The 19708-nt window shown below is 46.5% G+C and overlaps 2 protein-coding genes across 6 annotated transcripts; one reads left to right on the top strand and one right to left on the bottom strand.

Annotated features, from left to right (window-relative positions):
* Positions 1-4170: 4170 nt before the first annotated feature.
* fbxo45 (F-box protein 45) lies at positions 4171-8620 on the bottom strand. The gene is made up of 3 exons (XM_056299119.1): positions 7837-8620; positions 6513-6869; positions 4171-5913 (listed from the first exon to the last, which is right to left on the bottom strand). The coding sequence occupies exons 1-3, from the start codon at positions 8137-8139 to the stop codon at positions 5728-5730; spliced, it is 846 nt and encodes a 281-aa protein (XP_056155094.1). The 5' UTR covers positions 8140-8620; the 3' UTR covers positions 4171-5727.
* A 32-nt stretch (positions 8621-8652) lies between these two features.
* On the top strand, positions 8653-19341 carry fam168b (family with sequence similarity 168 member B). Of its 5 annotated transcripts, none has more exons than XM_056299123.1 (7): positions 8653-9056; positions 14225-14301; positions 14684-14767; positions 16464-16606; positions 16715-16910; positions 17621-17745; positions 17896-19341. In XM_056299123.1, exons 2-6 carry the CDS (start codon positions 14247-14249, stop codon positions 17731-17733), a joined length of 591 nt encoding a protein of 196 aa, XP_056155098.1. In that variant the 5' UTR covers positions 8653-9056; positions 14225-14246; the 3' UTR covers positions 17734-17745; positions 17896-19341. The 5 variants fall into 5 exon arrangements, with proteins under 5 accessions (XP_056155098.1, XP_056155096.1, XP_056155095.1 ...); XM_056299121.1 differs by having other exon boundaries at positions 14225-14316; positions 17621-17740; XM_056299120.1 differs by having other exon boundaries at positions 14225-14316.
* The last annotated feature ends 367 nt before the right edge of the window (positions 19342-19708 follow it).

The following is a 19708-nucleotide window of genomic DNA, read 5'->3' as shown; positions in this document are numbered from 1 at the left end:
GCCGTAGGATCGGCGGCTTTGGCATTGTGTCGACCCCCGGATGATCATGTGGGATTTCCTGTGCAGCTGGAACCACAAAACAAAGTGCGGCAGAAATTCTAGCAAATACCGGGGTTTATTATTATCATTATTATCATTAGCCTCATCATTTCTGTGTGCAGTGACACAGAGTTAGCTCTTAAGCACCTCGGTTGTGTGCAGCGATGCAACTTGCTAAGCAGAGACGGTCCACATATTCAGGATGCTGGATAGAGACAAGGGGAACGACAGGCTTTGCAGTTGGGATGCACAATTACTAAATGTAACAAATCCCACATTTTCTTTAACTATCAGTGCCAAAAGTAAGCTAACATTTGCAACCCGGTAATGAGCATCTAGCTAATGTTACTGTGTTGAGAACAGCCGCCTGCTATCCCTGCTGCTTAGGCCTGTAGTAACTCTGGTAAACTAAAACAGGATCATTACAACGCTGACGAGGCTACATGTGCTCACCCCCTCATGTTTGTGCCTTCCAGTGGCGGCTGGTGCTAAAAACATTTGGGGGGGGGCAGCACACCTGACCGCTGCTTTAATGTCCACACAGTCACAGAGTTATTAAGAAGGACCATGTAGCCTATAGATTTTATCAGGGTTGGTAGACGGTGGATGATCGACAGTCGAGACGAGGCGACGAGGCGGGTGTGAACATGATTGACAGCCACGAGAATCGTCCAATCCCATTAGATCAAAAAACATTAAAACACTACCAATTCACTGCCAATAGAAGTGGGAGTGTCTGGGGCGGCACAGAACAGCGCCCCCTGGAAAACCTGAAGAAACCAATCAGACGGCAGCCTCGGGTCACCTGCTCGCCACAAGTTTGAGGGCTTACGTAAGGTATGGTTTGGCCCCGCCCCTCACCCAGGAAGTATATGTATTCAGACAGGAACCATTTGAACCCATATTTAATGCTGCTGACAGAGGCTCACAGACTGAAACTAAGTTATATTCAACATGTTTCAGTAGATTTTCATCTCTTGATGTTTGAAGGTACCGACCACTGGTACCGACCACCGATGACTAAACTCGCTAGCCCTTGGCTAACGGGTCGGACCCTTTAGTCGACTGGTCCCGCCCCGGCTGCGGCAGTTCCCGGCTGCCCCTCAATTCACTACACTTATAACGCACACCGTGTGACGTTTACATCGTTAAAATAGTTTATGACGTCGAGCTACGTTGATGCCGTTACCATAGAAACCGTTCGCTGCGGCAGGCAGGCGATGACGTCACCGCCACAGTGTTTAGGTCAGCGGCCCCTTTTCACGGCCTACTAGTTAAGACGTAAGTTACGTGTCCGTGCGAAACCAAGACACGGATTGAGTGTCTCACCGTCTAGTTTCAACACGGCCTTCGGTGTGGACGTCACACCCAAACTTACGGTGCGTTCAGCAGGCTGCAGAGCTAAGCGTCTACCCTCCACCCTTACCCCGACCTTACCCCAATGCCAACCTTAACCCAAGCCCCGACCCTGAAACACACCCCGAGAGAAGTGAGGACCGAGCAAATGTCCCCACTTCCCTGTCCTAATCACTTGGGTCAATGTATTCTGTATGTATTGACTTAGACACGTGGAGCATCAAGGAGACGGGATTCACCTTCATGGAAATTTCACAAGGGCTCTCTCTCCCTCCCCCTCTCTCTCTCCCTCCCCCTCTCCCCCTCCCTCCCCCCTCTCTCTCCCTCCCTCCTCCCTCTCCCCCCCCCCTCTCTCTCTCCCCCCCCCCTCTCTCCCTCTCTCTCTCTCCCTCCCCCTCCCTCTCTCTCTCTCTCCCTCTCTCTCCTGTCATCTGAGTCATCAGTCATCAGACTCCCTCTCTCTCCTCCACCCAGGTCTCATCGATCACAGCGCCTGAGCGTTTGGGTGGAGGTGTGATGGTGTCTACAAAGCGCTGATGAGTAGCGGCTCTGCGAGGCTGAGAAAGGTTGACCTCCCAAACAGAACCGAAGCACTGCACTGTTGCTGTTGTTGTTGCAGACACCAACAACTCAGCAAACCATCGGCAGGTCAAAGCGGCGCCTTTTAGTATGCAGCAAATACTAAACACACACACACACACACACAAACACACACATATTCACATACAAATATACATTTTATTGGACAGTAAGTGATATAGTGATTCAGTAGCGGTTGTGACTTGAACTTCAGTTGGTGACAATCTGAGAACCCAGTTTCGTCTTGCAAAACACATGAACTATTCGCTCTTCGTCAGATCCCACGACCACGAACGGCTGGTTTGAAACGTGACCACCGGACGGTGATCTCTGCATAACGCAAACGCCGTGTTCAGCCGCGTCCTGTTCTGCGCCACAGGGCCGGCGTGCGGCCGTGAAACGCAGGAACTGGAGCAGGAAGTAGTGGCGTGACCACTGGGGCGGTGACGTCTCAGCGTTTCCTCCACACAGGCGTTTTCCTCCATCGGCCCCAGGCCTGGGGCCGATGGAGGAAAACGCCTGTGTGGACCCTCTGGTCCCTTGTGCAGACAAAGCAGGCATGTCTTTAGTGACGGAGGAGGTGGTCACACCAAATAGGCACGTCTCCCCCCCCCCCTCCCCTCCGTGCTCTTTCTACTTTGCAGCGTCTTTGTTTAAAGCTGCTTTCAAAACAACCGCATCTGGCGCCACTACGGACCAATGACATGTTGAAGGGTAATGCTGAATTTGGGAGCTAATGAGGCTATATTAAAGGCAGAGTATCTGGTGTCCTTGGAAGGTCACAATCATCAATCAATATCATGATACACCATTTTATGAGTTAAATGGACCATCTACTAGTCCCAGCAACGTGGGGTCTGTTGCCTGACATGTCACCATGTCATATTTTAGCAGAAAGGTAACTTAAGTCTGACAGCACATTAGATTGTTGTGGGTTTTAGCATCGCCTTGGTCTCAAGTCTTGTAATGTTCCCACTGGAGGCAAGTGTTTGGCCATATGACCATGTCTGCCGTCTGTTTCCAGCCTCGGTGCAGCACACGCATCGGTGAGGAAATACTCCTTTTCATGATGAACAATGTTGTTTTTGTCCTATTTGTTAAGGGATACCGAGGCTCTAAGGACAGGATGTTGTGTTGCTCTAAAGCCCCTTGAGACAAACGTGTCATTTGTGACGCTGGGCTATACAAATAAAGTTGACTTGACTATTCGCTTTATCGGTCAATGCAGATACTGCCCTCTGGTGGAAGCAGGGTGTATTGCATTTTTCTTTCAGACTCGATGGGGTTGTTTTGCAGAAAATCCGGGGCTCTATTTTACACCTGGCGCCAAGAGGAAGACACCTTCAGTTTCGTACAGGTTTATCCCTTCAGTACAGCCTGAGAGGGCGAAAGCCTGTACGAAAGAGAACCGGTAGCTCGGCAGGAAACCGTTTCGCCGACTTGCCGAATCCGCCATAGCAACGCGTCCAGGCGGAAGTGCGTCTGCTTTTTAAAGGGAACGAGAGACGACACCGATTGGTTTATTTCGTGCCACACCCAAAACACACCCACACCAAGAGTATGTACAGCCCCTCTGCGCATTTTGAACTGGACAATGTCGATTTGAACGCGCCCTAAATGCGCATGCGCCGCGGATCGTTATAGAGCCCAGTTTGTGCCAAAAACTCAAGCGTTCTTATCCGCCGTCAGGATTTATTTTGTTTCAAGATCTTTCTGTGAATCTTGGCCTACCTCCACGTAGGTCATTGGGTCTTAGTCAGTGTAGTTTGGGTCATTTGTCGTACTCATTTTTACAGCTAGGTTAAGTTGTGTTTTTTGTGGTTTTTAATATGATTCAACTGATCCACCCATTGTTATGAAGCCTTATAGAGGTGTGGAAGGTGTATTAGGTCATGTCTCAAACTTTCATACCGACATAGCCAATATTACTGGAATACATACAGGAGCAGATTATATCACGGCTACAGTTTACAGGTGCTACAATTTGACAGATAAGATTTTTCTCCCCAGTTTGAATCCACCGAGACCCGTAAAATGACTTGAGGAAACCCTTTTCCTTTTACGGTGCATCCTCCAAAAGGTAGTTTCATAATAAACAAATGTTCACTCTCACAAAGCAGACCTTTACAGACATTTACAGGCCTTTACAGACCTTTACAGGCCTTTGCAGGCCTTCTCAGACCTTTACAGACCTTTACAGACCTTTACAGGCCTTCTCAGACCTTTAAAGCCAATGTGTTAACGTGCAGTCTGGGGGGGAAACTGCATTCACTTTGAAATTAGCCAAATAGACGTTTTATAAGGTTTAACATGGGTTTAAATGATTGCCACATTGATTTGTTGGTATCCAGGAAGACCAAGTTTCTCAGTACTGAAACAGTCAGTGGAGTTTCTGACTGGACGATTTTTAATGATGCTCGACAATGTTTTAATAAAATCTTGATTAAAAAACAAAAACAAAAAAGTGAACCTATATTTTAAACTGGTGGACCCTTGCAGGTTGCTCAAACCTACTTCTTCTGCATGGTCAGTCTACACATTTGGCGCCCCCTGTTGGCCAGATGGCGTGTTACTATCAATAGAGATTACATCGTCTGCCCAGTAAGATGGCTGTTATCTACCACTAATACAAGCTACACTTTATACGCATTAGAAAGTTACGGTGTGATCCGGATTTCCTCTCATGCTCATGCTAATTAACGCTTAATGTATGCTTAAGATTAAATTATGAGGTGACCACTTTGGACAGCAGGGTTAAAACAAGATCTGTGATTAAATTGTACATACACTGACAAAAAGCCAGGCTGAGGAATCAAACCACAATATTACGGCCATCTTTTACTGACAATTACAATTGGCACCATGTAGACTTTATTTTGGGGCCCCATGACCCCACTTCTGGTACCATATGGAAAAAAAAAATCAAGAAATAAATAGTGTGTAATACTACAATACTACAATAAAAAGGATACACAGTAACATACAATCCTAGTCTCCACCGCCTGGAAATCTGAGTATTTAAACAGGGGACATGCTCCAAATGGCCAAAATTCAAGGGCTCACATGACTATTTCTGATAATGTGAAGCAGTCCAGTCTTCAATACCAGATATCCTTTTGCCTGTATGCAAATATAACTTCAGGTAAAATAGTTTTGGCATAAAATCACTGTTGATCTGATGCTCTATGGCAGTTTAAACTGTGTTCAATCATTATCAACTGCTTCCCTTTTCTCCCACATTGGCTAGCTTTTGATAACGACTACTTCGTGTTTGTTGAAATGATTTGCCACAGTTTATGACTGGTTTGGCCAAACTCGAGCAGACATTACATCTTCAACAAATGGAGGTTGAGTGAGTTGGTGAATACTGAATTCCATCCATCTTAATAAAAACATGTTTCTATACCCTACACACAAAAAGAAATCCAGCAGCTAATGTGGGTAGCTCCACATGAAAGGAAAAAAACCTTTAAAAACAGACCCTCCACCTTTCTCCATTTCCCAGAATCCACGTAATGAGCAACTGATTTGTGGTTGAGTTTCTGCCGTAAAGGAAACATCAACAGTCTTATTTGTGAGAGTGAAAGAGGTCAGTCTGCTTTGGAGAGACATGGCATTGTCTCAAGAGACAGCTTTTGACCAGATGCACATGAACAAGTGGAGCAATCCATTAAAATCAAAAACAAAAAAAACAAAAAAAAACCCAATGTTCTGCACTTCCCCAGTAGTTTTGATAATGGGACTGCTTTGTGTCTAGCCATCCAGCGGCCTGCCCAGGTACACCATCGTGACTTCAGTGTTGCCATAGACTGCAGAGACGGCGGGGAACAGGCAGGCTTTGGGAAGTCCACGGAACGCCACGCCAAGGAACTCAAAGCCCCTCTCAAAGGCCAAAGTCTTGTCATCCATGTCCAAAATTACTCGTATTCTCTCCCCGATCTATGGACAAATAGCGTTAAACTGTAATGTTAGGCAGACGCAAAACACTCTGGGCATGCTCAAAGATAGCCAAGATATCATGTCACATACACACCTCCACTAACCTCATGATCTAATTCCAAATCAAACCAGAAAGTTCTCTCATGTTTTTCCTATTTTATTTGCCAATCAGCTTTCCTGCTAGAAATTACAAAAATGGTACTAGAGGTGAACGCCTACTCTCAATTGTTTGGGGTTTTTCATAATCATAGCGTATTCTCATTTTCTTTTCCAATGTAGTCCATTTCAATGTAGTACATCAAAGATAGCGGCAAACCAGGAAATAAGGATTGTAATTTTCATATTCACGGACTGATTGTTACCAGCAGACACAATTTCGTCGGCATTTCAGAAACACACTCGAGACTGCGCAGTAATCACGGCTGCTAACAGAGTTATCCCTACAACCTATATGTAGAGATAATGTTGAAAATCCTGATCGTTTCCCTTTGACCTTCCTTGATCGTTTCCCTTTGACCTTCCTTATGGACTGAGTCACAAATCTGGCTGCAAATCTGACAAGTGTGCAGATACTATAAAAATGTAGATACTGTTCCTACCTGATATTTTGGTGCATTGTTACACTGGGGGAAATTGCCGTTGACTTCACCGTTATGAAGCAGGTTGTTGTCGACAAGGTTCCAGCCCCAGCTCTGGTCATCGCTACCCAGCAGGGCTACGTAGCCCTGGCACTGCATGGCCGCTCGCTTTGTGGCAATGCCAATTACCGCCACAGTGCCGAGGGGACCCTCCCACCAGATCTCCCAGGCATGGCGCCCCTCAGTGAAGCCAATCTTCCCGCGTGCACCATCTGTGCTCTGGGCGATGGGGTTGCGGTGCAAGGTGAAACCGTTCTTTTTCACATACACATTGCGAGAGCAGTCATGGGAACTCAGGGCGTGCTGGAACGACTTGAGCTGCAGAAGATGAAATGAGTCGATTACCATACATTATGACAGGTCTGCTGCTTTTAGACACTGAAACCCCAAAAATGAAGCTAGTGTGTAAAAGATAACTGATATGCATAAAGGCAAAAATGATAAAAATATGACCTAGGTTGTAAAAAACAGAATTATCTTTAATACTGAAGGTGGCTTTAATGAATCTTGGTTGTGGTTGAGGGAGCTGTATTTTGTCAATGTGCTAAGGGGCTTATGTGACTGAGCCTGTGTGGTAACATCCCGTTGTGGTACAGGTGAATTCTTAGTTACTTTTGCTTTAACAGAGTAATTGAGTGTATCTGTGGTGTGGGGGGCTTTTAAGCATCCGGGCATCTCATAATACATCTATGGATTTACCAAATCAACTCGATCTGCTTAAGGCTGGGCAATATGGACAAAATCAACCACAGTCCCCAGCTGCAGATAATCTCCAGTCAGCTGAGAACTGACAGTCACTTAAATGAGCGATGAAATGTCTTCACACTACATTTTGTGTCCAGATGAACTGATTCAACTTTTCTGGGGGGGGGGGGGCTGGCTTTTTGAGCATGCATTGAGACATAATGTGATGATATTTTGGGATGAACTATTGGCGCTTTCATAAAATATCTACACGGAAGAAAACACTGAGAATGTATCATTAGTAATGTGGATATGCTGATCAAGACGGCAGAGACATTGCTCATGTCACTAAAACAGCAGAATAAGTTCAGAACAGTCTCACTTTACTACGATGCACCCTTTAAGCCCAGAAAAAGACAACACCTAAGTCCTATCGCCTATCATCTGAACCAAAAGCTCACAACAAACCCGGCGAGCTATCAAGGTATCAACATTATGGGATCCGCTGCAGAGAACCCAGGGGTGCATCCTTGCCCCGAGCGCCTCTACTTCAATAAGCGCAGTCGTGCTGCTGTGACGTTAGCCCTCTAAATGGACCTACCTTTCCCTTGTAGGTGGGCAGGTTGCACAGTATGTCGGAGCGCAGCGCCTCCTCGCTGAGGGTGCGGCCGCACAGACTGCGCCACACCTCGCTGTTCTCGTCGGACAGCACGTTGTACCAGTGCCAGCACGCCAGCGAGCAGCGCATCAGGTCACACAGGTCCAGGTAGGAGAAGACGTGCTCCAGGACGCGGGCCGGCAGCCGGCCGGCGACTCCCGCGCCGACGTACGAGGAACCGGACGAGCCGCAACCGGCGACGGCGCCCATGCAGGAGGACGCGCCTCCGGCGGCCGCTGTCGACATGGCGTTGGGCTAGCAGCGGGTGGAGGACAGGGAGCTACACCATGGGGGGTGACGCCTAGCACGAGTCGAGTCGCCCCGTTGTCCTCATGGTGTGGCGAAAGCCGCGGTGCACACCGACACAAACACGACCGTAGGGAAGCCCGTCCGACTCCTATGGCTGAAAGGAAGCGACGCGTCCAGGTCCTGGAAGAGCCAACGCCACCGCTTCGGCAGAAACCCGCGCCCGCGTAACGGCGCTACATGCACAGACCGGACAACCCCACCCGCGTGTCACCCCCGCCCGCTTATTGGGAGAAAAGTGGAGCGGCGATAAAGCACGGCGGGGATACCCCAGGGTGTAGCACGACCTGTTTTACTGCCTGCAAGGACTGGAAGTGGCCGTAACGGGCTCACCAAGCGGATCTGAGATCAGCTTTAGTTAGTGTGTGTTTTTAACCCGCGGTATCCGGTTTTGCATTTATGTAAAACCATCGGGGCGCGTGTTGACCTCGACAGGTTTTGTTCCTTGCTATTACAATTAAAACTTCAACTGCACAAAAAAAAAACAAAAAAAAACAGAGGGGGGGGGGGAGTGTTTTGTTTGCCCGGGTCCACCTCACACAGGTCCCAGACCAGCGCACACGACACATATCGGCGCTAAACACAAGTCATAAAAACACACACACACACACACACATTTATATCCACGATCAGCCGACAACACGCCGCCTCGGGCGCACGGGTTCGTCCCAAGGTTACGATTTTCATCCTCCATGCAGTTTCCCTACCACGTGACGCCCCACCCGGAAGTGACGCACGTCGCTTCGCAGAGTTCAGTTTGCGTCCACTGGAAGCAAAACACCCGCAGACTGTGTTTTCTGCAGCAGCCGGAGCTGGGAGGAGGGGGAGCACCACCTGCACCGTAACGGGAGCCAACAGTGAGTGATTTAACACCCAATCAGTCGGAGAGACCGATGCTTTGCGGTACATTCGGCACGGAGGGTTTGTGCAGGGCAGGGAGGCGCGGAGGGGGGGGGGGGAGGCGCGGGGGGGGGGGGAGCCGCCGCGGCTCTGCCTTCCTTCCTGCGGGCCCGCTGGCAGCGCTGGCCCCGATCCGGTCTAGTTTGCGTACCGGCGCGAACACGTCCGTCACTATAACGTCGCGTCGGCTGCGCGACGAGGTGACACGGTGACGCCGTCAGCCTCCGTCACCGCGACGCCGACCCCGGCCGTCCCGTGCTGAAACCGGGCGCGCGGGCGGGAGGAGCGCTTACATGCCGCACGCCGAGCGCGCTCTTGCACATCTGGTTTCGTTTTTTCGCTGCGCGGCGCGGATGCGCGACACGCTAGAACGCCAGCCGCGTCTCTGGGGAACCGTCGCTGGCCCCGGAGCACTGCTGGAACCGGGAGCGGTTCCGTCCTGATCCTCCCGACTTCTGACGCCAACACAGCAGCACAGCACCGGGTCCACCGGTGCGTCACGTCAGCAATGCGTTATGGACGCGCTCTCTTCGTCTGGTTGGTCGTGCTGCTTTCACCTTTCCCTTTTCCTTTTTCCCGGTCATTCCCAAAAAGGCGAGGGGGAAGTTCATGCACCCAGTCGCCCGACTAAATGCAATATAGTCAGTGGTAGCATCAGTCAATCAAAATTATTCACACGGCACGTTTCGTTCATTAAAACGCATTGCAAAATGCTTTACATTATGACAGCAGCAAAGATAATAAGCAGGAAATGAGAAGAAAACATTTTTTTTTATTATTGTATTAATTAAATAAGACTGGATTGTTGAGACTTAGGCGGAAGCATGTCCCACTAAGAAAAGTCTGAATTCCGTTAAATGAATAACATTTCCTTGTTTAAAATAATCAGGGTTGCTGTCACCTTGTTTCATAGATTTGTTTTTAATCTTATTTATTATGTGATTATGATAGCCCATTACCCACATAATCCTTGCTTGTGTTATATTAACTCTCAGATGTACGACACTTTGGATAAAAGCGTCTGCTAAATGAAATGGCAACACTGTAAAATCAGTTGTCCTGACAGGATCATTTCCATTTGATGAAGAAAAACATCATTATACATGCTCCGTAATCTAGGTAAGGAAATTAGAGGAAGTTGAATCACATCATCTGGACACAACGTTTATTGAGAGAAGCAGTTCATCACTCTTCTAAGTGACCTCTTCAGTCTCAACTGACTGCCGGTGTCCCCAACACCTACAGTCAGTGGTTGTGTCCAGATGAACTCATTCAACTTTCTGTGATCTAAAAATACGCCATTAAGTATCCAGTCAGGATATGATGTAAATAATACGGAATGCTAGCTATTCAATAGAAAATGTGCAGTCAATACCAGACCTACTTCCAATTACAAGCTCTAAGACAATGATCCTGTACTGTTCTCTTCACAACAAAGTCACAACAGTTGTGGTTCACACTGCTGACAAAATATAGATTACAAGAATATGCCATTTGCCATCCATGTTGGGAAGAAGAGACCTTAAAACTTGTTTAGAAGTCAGCATTCAAACCATACTTGAATTTTATGTTTAGGAGGTCCAAATGCTTTGATGCACATGACAGCAAAAAGCCCCAAATGAAGAATTTGTGTTTTGGTCATGTTGAAGCAATGCTGTGTTAGAATGGTTGGATTTTTTGTGTTGTCATTTTTACCTTTTGGCGTTGAGGCTCTGGAAAAAGCACAGCAGGAAAGAACACTAGAAAGCACTCACCAGCTTCAGCTGCATGCCTGGAAAGACAAAGATCAGAAAGATGAGTTAGGATTAGGAAAAAAAGCAGTTTCTTTACACTTGAGTATGAGTATTTAATTAATTCACCAAGGTCACTCCATGCCCCATTCCCATCCCTGTTCAGCAGCACTTGGCAGGGAATTTGGTAAGGTCACTTTTTTGACCAGTGTGTATTCTAGTAGGTGGTGGAAGAGCTCTAATTCCAGTTCTTTACCTTTAATTATTGGCCTGTACAGAAAACGTCTGCTTGATCTGAACGAGATAGGTTTATTACAGGGGTGTCAAACTCCAGGCCTCGAGGGCCGCAGTGTCTGCAGGCATTTGTTGCAACCGTGCACTACACCACCTGAATTAACTAATTAGCTCACCTCCTGGATCAAGGAGGGAAAGGAACTAGTTTAATCAGGTGGTGTAGTGCATGGTTGCAACAAATACCTGCAGACACTGCGGCCCTCGAGGCCTGGAGTTTGACACCCCTGCTTTATTACTTTTAATGCCTTTTCTTGTCTGTCAGTGATGATATTGTACATCGAGTATGTTCTTCAAGGATACACTTTATCCAGCTGTCATCTAAGAACAAAAGCCATACAGGGCATAACTGCATCTAATGAGTGTTTCAGATGCATTTCGTTTTTTGGGTATTCTAGTCCATCCACCTGTTTTGATGAACTATTCCAATGTGGATCTAAACAGACTGGGCGTTCATTGGGTGGAAGGCAGGGAAACATCCTGGACAGGTTGCCAGTCCATCGCAGGGCTATACTTTTTTTTTTAATTAATCAATTTTTACTGCTCTTTTTTGTTCTCTTTCTTTCATGCTTTCTTGTGCCCTCTTTCTTTTCATCCGGTTCCCAGCTGACGATTTTATTTGATCATCGGCTCCTGTACCGACTTGATTGCACTGAAGCCTCCGATTGTGTAGTGCTGGGGCTGTATGTGGCTTGTTTCTAGCCTGTGGCTAAAGTAACCAAACAACTGTGCCAACTTTGCCCTGTGAGGACCGTGTACTGCTAAAGAAAGCAAATGAAAAGATCGCTGACCTTGAAGAGGATGTTCGATGGCTTTCTGATGAACTGTATAAATAACTCCCTTGTGACCAGCTTCATGGACGTGGCTTCCGGGCAGTCCAAACGGATTGCCTGTCTCAGTACAACCATTTAGGACACAGTTCTGTGGGAACCCTCCACGGCTTTCCTCCTGCTCGACACTTACCCACCAGTCATCCTGGGCTGAAGTTGTGGTCCGTGGTTGCAAGAGATGCTCAGACGGGGCTGCCTCCCCCCTTGCCTAAACCTCTCCAGCTGCTACGGAACCCTGTCTGACAACACTCTGGTCCACCCGGCTGATGTCTCTGCGGTTCCGACGTGTCCCAATCTGGACCTTTCTGCAAAAATGGCGCCTGTCAACACTGCAGCTTCCCCGCTAGTGGCTAGCAGTGTTCAGGTTCAGGTGGCTCGCCATCCCACTTTGAAGCCAAGATAGCAGCCCTCATCCCGGATAGTGACCTCCTCTTCCCGTCGTAAGATTCTGAAAGAGGCCGTGATTAGACGCCCCCGAAGTCTTCTGCCCCCCAAGCCTGCAGGGAAATCCATTCTCAGAGCTGATGTTGCTGCCTTGTCACAACACTTGCTTGCTCAGGCACTATATTCCCAGTGGGCGATTTCAACACACAGTGTGGATCATGTACTGTTCTTGTCCCCTTTTTCTCCCCAGCCACATTAATAGTTGGGAATTCCATAATCAGGAACATCCGTTTTCTCAATGCAGCTACGCAGTTTCCCTGGAGCCACAGTCCCTGATATCCTGGATAAGCTCCTGGGCCTGCTGCACTCACTCCCGTCCTCCACCAGTCAAGTGATTGTTCATGTGGGGACAAATGATGCAACTCGTAAGTGGCCTGAATTAAAAAAAAAAAAAAAAAGGATTTTAATGACCTTTTAGGTCCTATTCATACACTGGCCCGTGGAGCAGGTCGTTTTAGCAGAATTCTCCGCCAGCACACGTGGCTCATCTCTGCCTGCAGAGCTCACAATATAGGTTTGATAGACAATTGTAATTTGTTTTGGGTAGGGCTAGACCTGAATATTTGGCTATCTGGGTATTTGTTCGTTGGGTAGGTGTTTTGTTTTTGATGCTGTGATTCAGATATTGGTTTGTTTGGTTTTTTTTGGGGGGGGGCTTTTTTGTTAAATGTAGGCTGTTAATAAAAGTGATCTTAAAAAACATTTTGTCAGCACATTCTTGAACTATATTTATACTTTTTATTTGCAATGTTAAAATGTGGAAATATATACCATCTCAGCTTGGGCGCTTGACATCCCTTTCACTCACAGCAGTGACGTCACACTTAAGTTCATCTTGGCCGTTAAAGGAAGACAAAATGCCCAGAAGCTCAGCTGTGCTACTGTTATTATAAGTGCGCTACCTTTTCCTATTTATTATAGTTCGTTCGTTTATTTTTCATTCTTAACTCTGTCGGAAATTGGTAAATATTTGTGATTTTGTCAGAAAAATGTGGGGAGTATTACACTGATAAGCCTACTGTTACAGCTATCTCATTAAAAGTGTTGTTATAACAGAAATAAGCGTGTTTTGTATCTCTGTTTGACTCATGTTGGGTTCAGGTTGTAAAACGTTATTGACTGGCTAATAGTTGACGGAATTCCGAGCTGGAGTTAGCCCCGCCCACTGCTCCTAGTGTATAGGAATGTGGAACTGGAGTTAGCCCCGCCCACTGCCCCTAGTGTATAGGAATGTGGAACTGGAGTTAGCCCCGCCCACTGCTCCTAGTGTATAGGAATGTGGAACTGGAGTTAGCCCCGCCCACTGCCCCTAGTATATAGGAATGTGGAACTGGAGTTAGCCCCACCCACTGCCCCTAGTGTATAGGAAGGGTTAAATGCGGAGGACAGAATCCATCTCAGTGTATGCGAGTACTGAGACATGACATTAGAAAAATTATAAATAAATAGAAATCTTACATTTGTTGGAGCTAGTATGCTGTTTCTGCACTTCTGTTTGACAGTGCTTTGTTGGACGTTGTCTTGAATTCGAAGCCCTTTATTATGAGCATTTATGTAGGTCTATAATTTATCCATAATGACAAAAATGGTCACAAGCAGTTATGGCACAAAAAGTGCATAGATAGGACCTCGTTCAACCAATTCCCTCAGGATTACAAACATGCATACAAGCATGCACTTAGATGAGTGATGACACGTTTGTCTGTAAATGTGTCCAGATGAACCGATTCAACTTTATTTGATTTTTTTACCTGGATTATTGAGCACACATCAAGACAAATAAATTGGCTGTTATTTGGATTCAGTATACATGTGCTCTTTTCATTACAGCTTCTATAATCAGACCACCATCATGAATCCTGTCTACAGCCCTGCACCAACAGGGGTCCCCTATGCCAACCATAAAGGTATAGGCTACCCAGGTAATGTGTGTGTGTGTGTTCATTCTTGTACCTCTGTCTTTGGGAGGACCAATTTTAGTTTTTGACCATCAGGGTGAGGACATTTTAACAAAGTGAGGACATTCTGGCCAGTCCTCACTGCTTTAAGGGTCTATTCAGGGTTAGGGTTTGAATTAGGTTAAAGGTTAGGGTAAGGGTTAAGGTTAGACATGTATTCAGATGGTTCGGGTTAAGGGCTAGGGAATGGACGTAGTCAATGAGGGGTCCTCTCAAGGATAGGACAAGAATGTGTGTGAGATTTTTTTTTTTACCCCAATTACAAGTTGATGTGTAAGACAGTCCTTTTCATTGTGACCTTGTGGTCTCTGTCACGTCTCCCTCGCTCTAGCCGGGTTTCCTGTCGGCTACGCAGCAGCCACTCCAGCATATACTCCCAATATGTACACAGGAGCCAACCCTGCCTTCCCTACTGGTAAGAGTCCCACTGAGCTCTGCCATTCACTGTATTTGGAGGGCGATGTTAAGAAGAGCGAACACATAAGCCATATTCAGAGTTGAGTTGTTTTGTTACAGTCTTGTGTGCATATAAAGTGCCATTCACAACACAGAAGTCCCAATACAGAGGATCACCACATTATTAATGAGAAAAGAGTCGTACAGAAGTTGTCCCCATTTACCAAAGCTAGTAAATTTTACAACAGAGGACTTGGCTGAGTCATAACAACGTCGAGGTAGCACCACACGCTGTGCGATTCTGGCTGTCTTGCATGTTTATTATGTCATATTGTGCGATAGGGGAAAAGAGTAAAATCTTGATTGTCCGAATTTTCATACTGTACATGTCTACTGTCACATTGTGCAATTGGTTGAACGCCCAACGTGATTTACGATGACGAAAAAATACATTCAACACGGTCCTGCGGACAAAACATGCAGTTGCAGGGGTGTCCGGGTGGCGTGGCGGTCTATCCCGTTGCCTAACAACACAGGGATCGGCAGTTTGAATCCCCGTGTTACCTCCGGCTTGGTCGGGCGTCCCTACAGACGCAGTTGGCTGTGTCTGCGGGTGAGAAGCCGGATGTGGGTATGTGTCCTGGTCGCTGCACTAGCGCCTCCTCTAGTCGGTCAGGGCGCCTGTTCAGGGGGGAGGAGGAACTGGGGGGGAATAGCGTGATCCTCCCACACGCTACGTCCCCCTGGTGAAACTCCTCACTGTCAGGTGAAAAGAAGCGGCTGGCGACTCCACATGTATCGGAGGAGGCATGTGGTAGTCTGCAGCCCTCCCCGGATCGACAGAGGAGGTGGAGCAGCGACCAGGACGGCTCGGAAGAGGGGGGTAATTGGCCAAGTACAATTGGGGAGAAAGGGGCAGCCCCCCCCCCCACAAAAACAAAACAAAACATGCAGTTGCATTAATAACAGCAAGTTTTTGCCTTGATAAAACTAGAAAAGAAAAGGGGGAGGATTCGGACCCATCCGGCGTGTTTATGTTCGGTCTACAGCTGGCACTCCAGGACGCCATCTTTTTCTTCAACGCTCCTGTTGGTTATTGGTCAGTCATCAGGATGGCGTCGTAGCTGTAGTTTTTATCGTCACATCCTGTCACACTACACAATCACAGCCCAGTTTTTCTGACGTGTCTGTCGGCTGTCCCTTGGTGAGGACATTTGTACGCTGGCTTGTCTGAACTGGTCTCCAGTGCGAGCATTTGTTCTGGATTTTAGATTCGGTACATCTGTCAGGGGTTTTCGTACATTTAATTAAAACGCTCTTGTTTCAGGGTCCTTGAAAACAACCATAAGATCTGTATTATCAAATAAGTATGATTGGAAAAACCCCCCCAAAGTAAAGTGAAACAAAACACAGGTGTAATTGCATGAGCTCTCAGAGTAATACCTGCCAGTAGTAAGACCGGGCTCCGACTTAAGTGCATTATAACCTGGCATATTGGATTTTTTATGTGTGTGTGTAATAAAATGGGCTGGAATATCATCTGATTTCCTTCCACTGTTTTCTGTAGAGTAGACAAAACTTCGCTAAACCCAAAGCCACTGTAAAATCAGCTCTCGTCAGGTTCCTCTGTGGTGTCCGAGCATGAGGTGGTTGAGGGTGGACCTCGCTGTGTGTTTTACATCCACAACACTAATCTGAAACCTCCTTCACCGCAGGCTATGCTCCCGGTACTCCTTTCAAAATGTCCTGTTCTCCCTCCACGGGGACCGTCCCACCTTACTCCTCCTCACCCACCCCTTACCATGCAGCCGTCTACCCGGTGAGGAGCACCTTCCCCCAGCAGAACCCCTACGCACAGGTCAGTGTGAGCCGCAGACCCACACACCCGGCGTAGTCACGTCTTGACCAATGAACAAATCGGCATTTTCAATTTCAACGTGCGCCTCCTGTTTCTGTGTGATGTCAGGCACTCTTACCCTCACAGCAGCAAGGCACTTATTACACACAGCCACTGTACGCTGCACCGCCGCACGTCATCCATCACACGACGGTGGTCCAGCCCAATGGGATGCCAGCAGCTATGTACGCACCTCCCATCCCTCCACGCCCCAACGGTGTCACTATGGGCATGGTAGCTGGGACCACAATGGCCATGTCAGCTGGTGAGACATTTGTGTCCGTTTCATTGGTTGTCATTCAGTTGCATCACATTCAAAGTAAAGTAAATTCGTGGTAAACGTGAAGTTAGTTTATCATATCTATCTCCCTCATGATTTCATGCAAGTGACTCAAAAAAAGAGCTCAATCAAATCAAAAGAGCTTTAATCAGGATGTCCTCATCATGGAGGACTCCATGGAAACTATGTGAAGGTATCGGAGAAATCCCCCGGATGTCTTGTGTAAACGCTCTGACGTCACGTGGGCTCAGCACACGGCAAGTAAGACTGGGAGCACTGGGATGGCAGCTCATCACATCAGGTGTTTGTTAAAGGAAACTGTAGGTCTGATTCATACTGGCTGCCCTCCCGGTCACTTCCCACCATCTGGTCTGTGGAAGCTGATTTGGGCTTTACGTGTTTTGTCTCTTCTGTATTGAAGATCGACACTGCTGGACTTTTTCAGCACTGAGTCTGTGACATCACGCATCACTCTTCCAGCAGACTGCGTGGCGCCTCCTAGTGGCATTACAACAGAAACACTCTACTTTCACTGATGGACAAACATGACACTTTCTTGTGGCTTCTCAATGTTACTAGCAACCAACACATGCGTCCGTTTGTTACGTTTTCTATCACTTTAAATACTCGTATTTCTTAAGAGCTTATCACAGATTATAGTATTTTGTATTCTCAGTCTTTGCTTTGCTTCTCAGGAACCTTGTTGACAACTCATTCGCCAGCTCCTGTTGCCCCCCACCCAGTCACAATGCCCACATATCGGCCCCCAGGCACACCCACCTACAGCTATGTCCCCCCCCAGTGGTGAACCAAGGGTAGCGTGAGTAGATCCGTTTCTTCAGTAACAATGTTCGATATATCACTTTTATACAGGGCAAAAAAAAATCTATTTACCACTAATCAGATTTGTGATACACGAGATAGCTCAGTTAGTTTCATATGACGCTCACGTGTTCCTTTCTCTCGACAGGTCTGTAATTGGTATATATGCATTCACACTTCAGTCCAGTGTTTTTAACAATTGGTGATGACCTGCCCTGCCAGCATCTGCAACCAGTTGTTCTTCCAGCATAATGTGAATTTGAATTCCAACTTCAAAGAAAGAGGCCCATTTCTATATCAAGGGATTGAAGAATAGATCCACCCCCAAGACCCCTCTTAATGGAATAAGGTTGCCCCCTGCACTCGATAACCTGCTGCGTATCTCACATCTGATGGCAAAGTCTTCATGCAAACATTTCTTTCTTTTTGGTGGACTGTAATTCAAGTTTTGCTTTGGCTGAAACTCTTAAATGGTGAAAAAATGGGTTTGAATATTTTTTTCCTTTAATTTGTAGATCCATATCCTGTTGAATGCGTGCGTGTGTGTGTGCGCGCGCGCGTGTGTATTATAGATACAAATAATGCTAGCTCAATCTACCTGCTGTGATAAATGCAAATTCAACAAAAGGTATAAATCCAAAGGAACTAAAAAAAAAGAAGTAATAATCTGCAATGCTGAATCACCATTGACCATGTCTTAAATGTGAAAAGAAAAGTTGAGAAATGTGTTGTCATGCAGAGATGTAATTGCCCAGTCTAATGCAGACCAAACTGTGCTGTTTTCACTGCTTTGTGTTTTTAGTAAGTGATGCTTGGTTTCTATGACTCGTCCGAGTAATGCCGTGTATGCATTGTCGTACTTTTTTTTTTTATATAATATATTTTAAGATGGGACTTTGAGTTTGTGCCTCTGTGTAACACTCATTCCAACACTACCGTCATTCTGTTCATCATTCTGTTTCGCCTCTGCCCCGTCACACTTGCTGGAGCGAGAGCGTGGGCCGTTACAAAACTCTCCCACAGCTTCTTCTTTTCCCGTATGACATTCTCGCGAGTGCATCAGGAAAAGAAAAAATCTATTCTACCATTTTATCCTTGAGTAGTCTTTATGGGAAGCTTTTTCAAAGTAATTTGCACCCGTTCACTGAACGAATAAACAGGAACAAGTTTGTGTGTACGCAACTGTCTTGTGTTTTTCAAAATGGCAACCATTAAAATGGTGTTGTGTAATTTGGGGGGGCACATGCCTACAGTTAGGCCTACACGTCTTAATTTGTCCTGACTGTACAGACGAGTTGCAAGCACGACACACTGAAGTCACTGCTAATGTTTCAGACGTCAGGAAAAAGGGTTTTGTTTTTAATATTTTGCAAGTCATGGTGTGCACTACTGAAGGAAAGGCACTACTTCTGTTGTCAAACCAGTTTGAAAATTTCTAGCTGTTTTACCTCAAGAGTACAGCTCGACCCACCAATATCACTGTCTTAAACTTGGCTTTTTTCTGTCGCCTCGGTTGAGCAAGGTTTTGTAAAAGTTTTTTTTTGTGTTCTTGGTCCTTGTTTTGTATATTAAACAACCAAAAATAAAAAGAGTAATCAACATTCTTTTGGTTAGTTTCATTGGATCCTGTCATCTCCTTATGAGCCTGTTTGCTATCACACATGTTTTTCTAGGTCAAGCACTACCTTTTTTCAAAATATCCTTATAATACTAATTGGAAACTACAAACCTTTCAGATGATCAAACTTTTATTTCAGTTGGGTGATTCACACCTGACTGAAAATCATCTTCTCAAAGGCAAGAATAGTTGACAATAGTCAGAACTTGAATATCTGTAATATCTCATCACTAGAGGGAACTCAAAACAGCTTGCCTTATCAGGATACTACAAACTACAGCTTGGAAAGAAACTCTTCTCTCCACTTAAGATACAACCGCGGTTCTCAATCAGGTCCTCATGT

The sequence above is a fragment of the Lampris incognitus genome, chromosome 19 (genome assembly GCF_029633865.1).
Source record: "Lampris incognitus isolate fLamInc1 chromosome 19, fLamInc1.hap2, whole genome shotgun sequence".
NCBI classification, from domain to species: domain Eukaryota; kingdom Metazoa; phylum Chordata; class Actinopteri; order Lampriformes; family Lampridae; genus Lampris; species Lampris incognitus.
Note: the sequence above shows the minus strand (reverse complement) of the source record. Positions and strands in the feature narration are given on the sequence as shown.

Coding starts and splice junctions, on each gene's coding strand:
- fam168b (XM_056299121.1), top strand. CDS start 14,247: ATGAATCCTGTCTACAGCCCTGCACCAACAGGGGTCCCCTATGCCAAC. Junction 14,768..16,463: donor CAACCCTGCCTTCCCTACTG/GTAAGAGTCCCA, acceptor CCTTCACCGCAG/GCTATGCTCCCGGTACTCCT. Junction 16,607..16,714: donor AGCAGAACCCCTACGCACAG/GTCAGTGTGAGC, acceptor GTGTGATGTCAG/GCACTCTTACCCTCACAGCA.
- fbxo45 (XM_056299119.1), bottom strand. CDS start 8,139: ATGTCGACAGCGGCCGCCGGAGGCGCGTCCTCCTGCATGGGCGCCGTC. Junction 6,870..7,836: donor TGCCCACCTACAAGGGAAAG/GTAGGTCCATTT, acceptor CATCTTCTGCAG/CTCAAGTCGTTCCAGCACGC. Junction 5,914..6,512: donor ACAATGCACCAAAATATCAG/GTAGGAACAGTA, acceptor ATTTGTCCATAG/ATCGGGGAGAGAATACGAGT.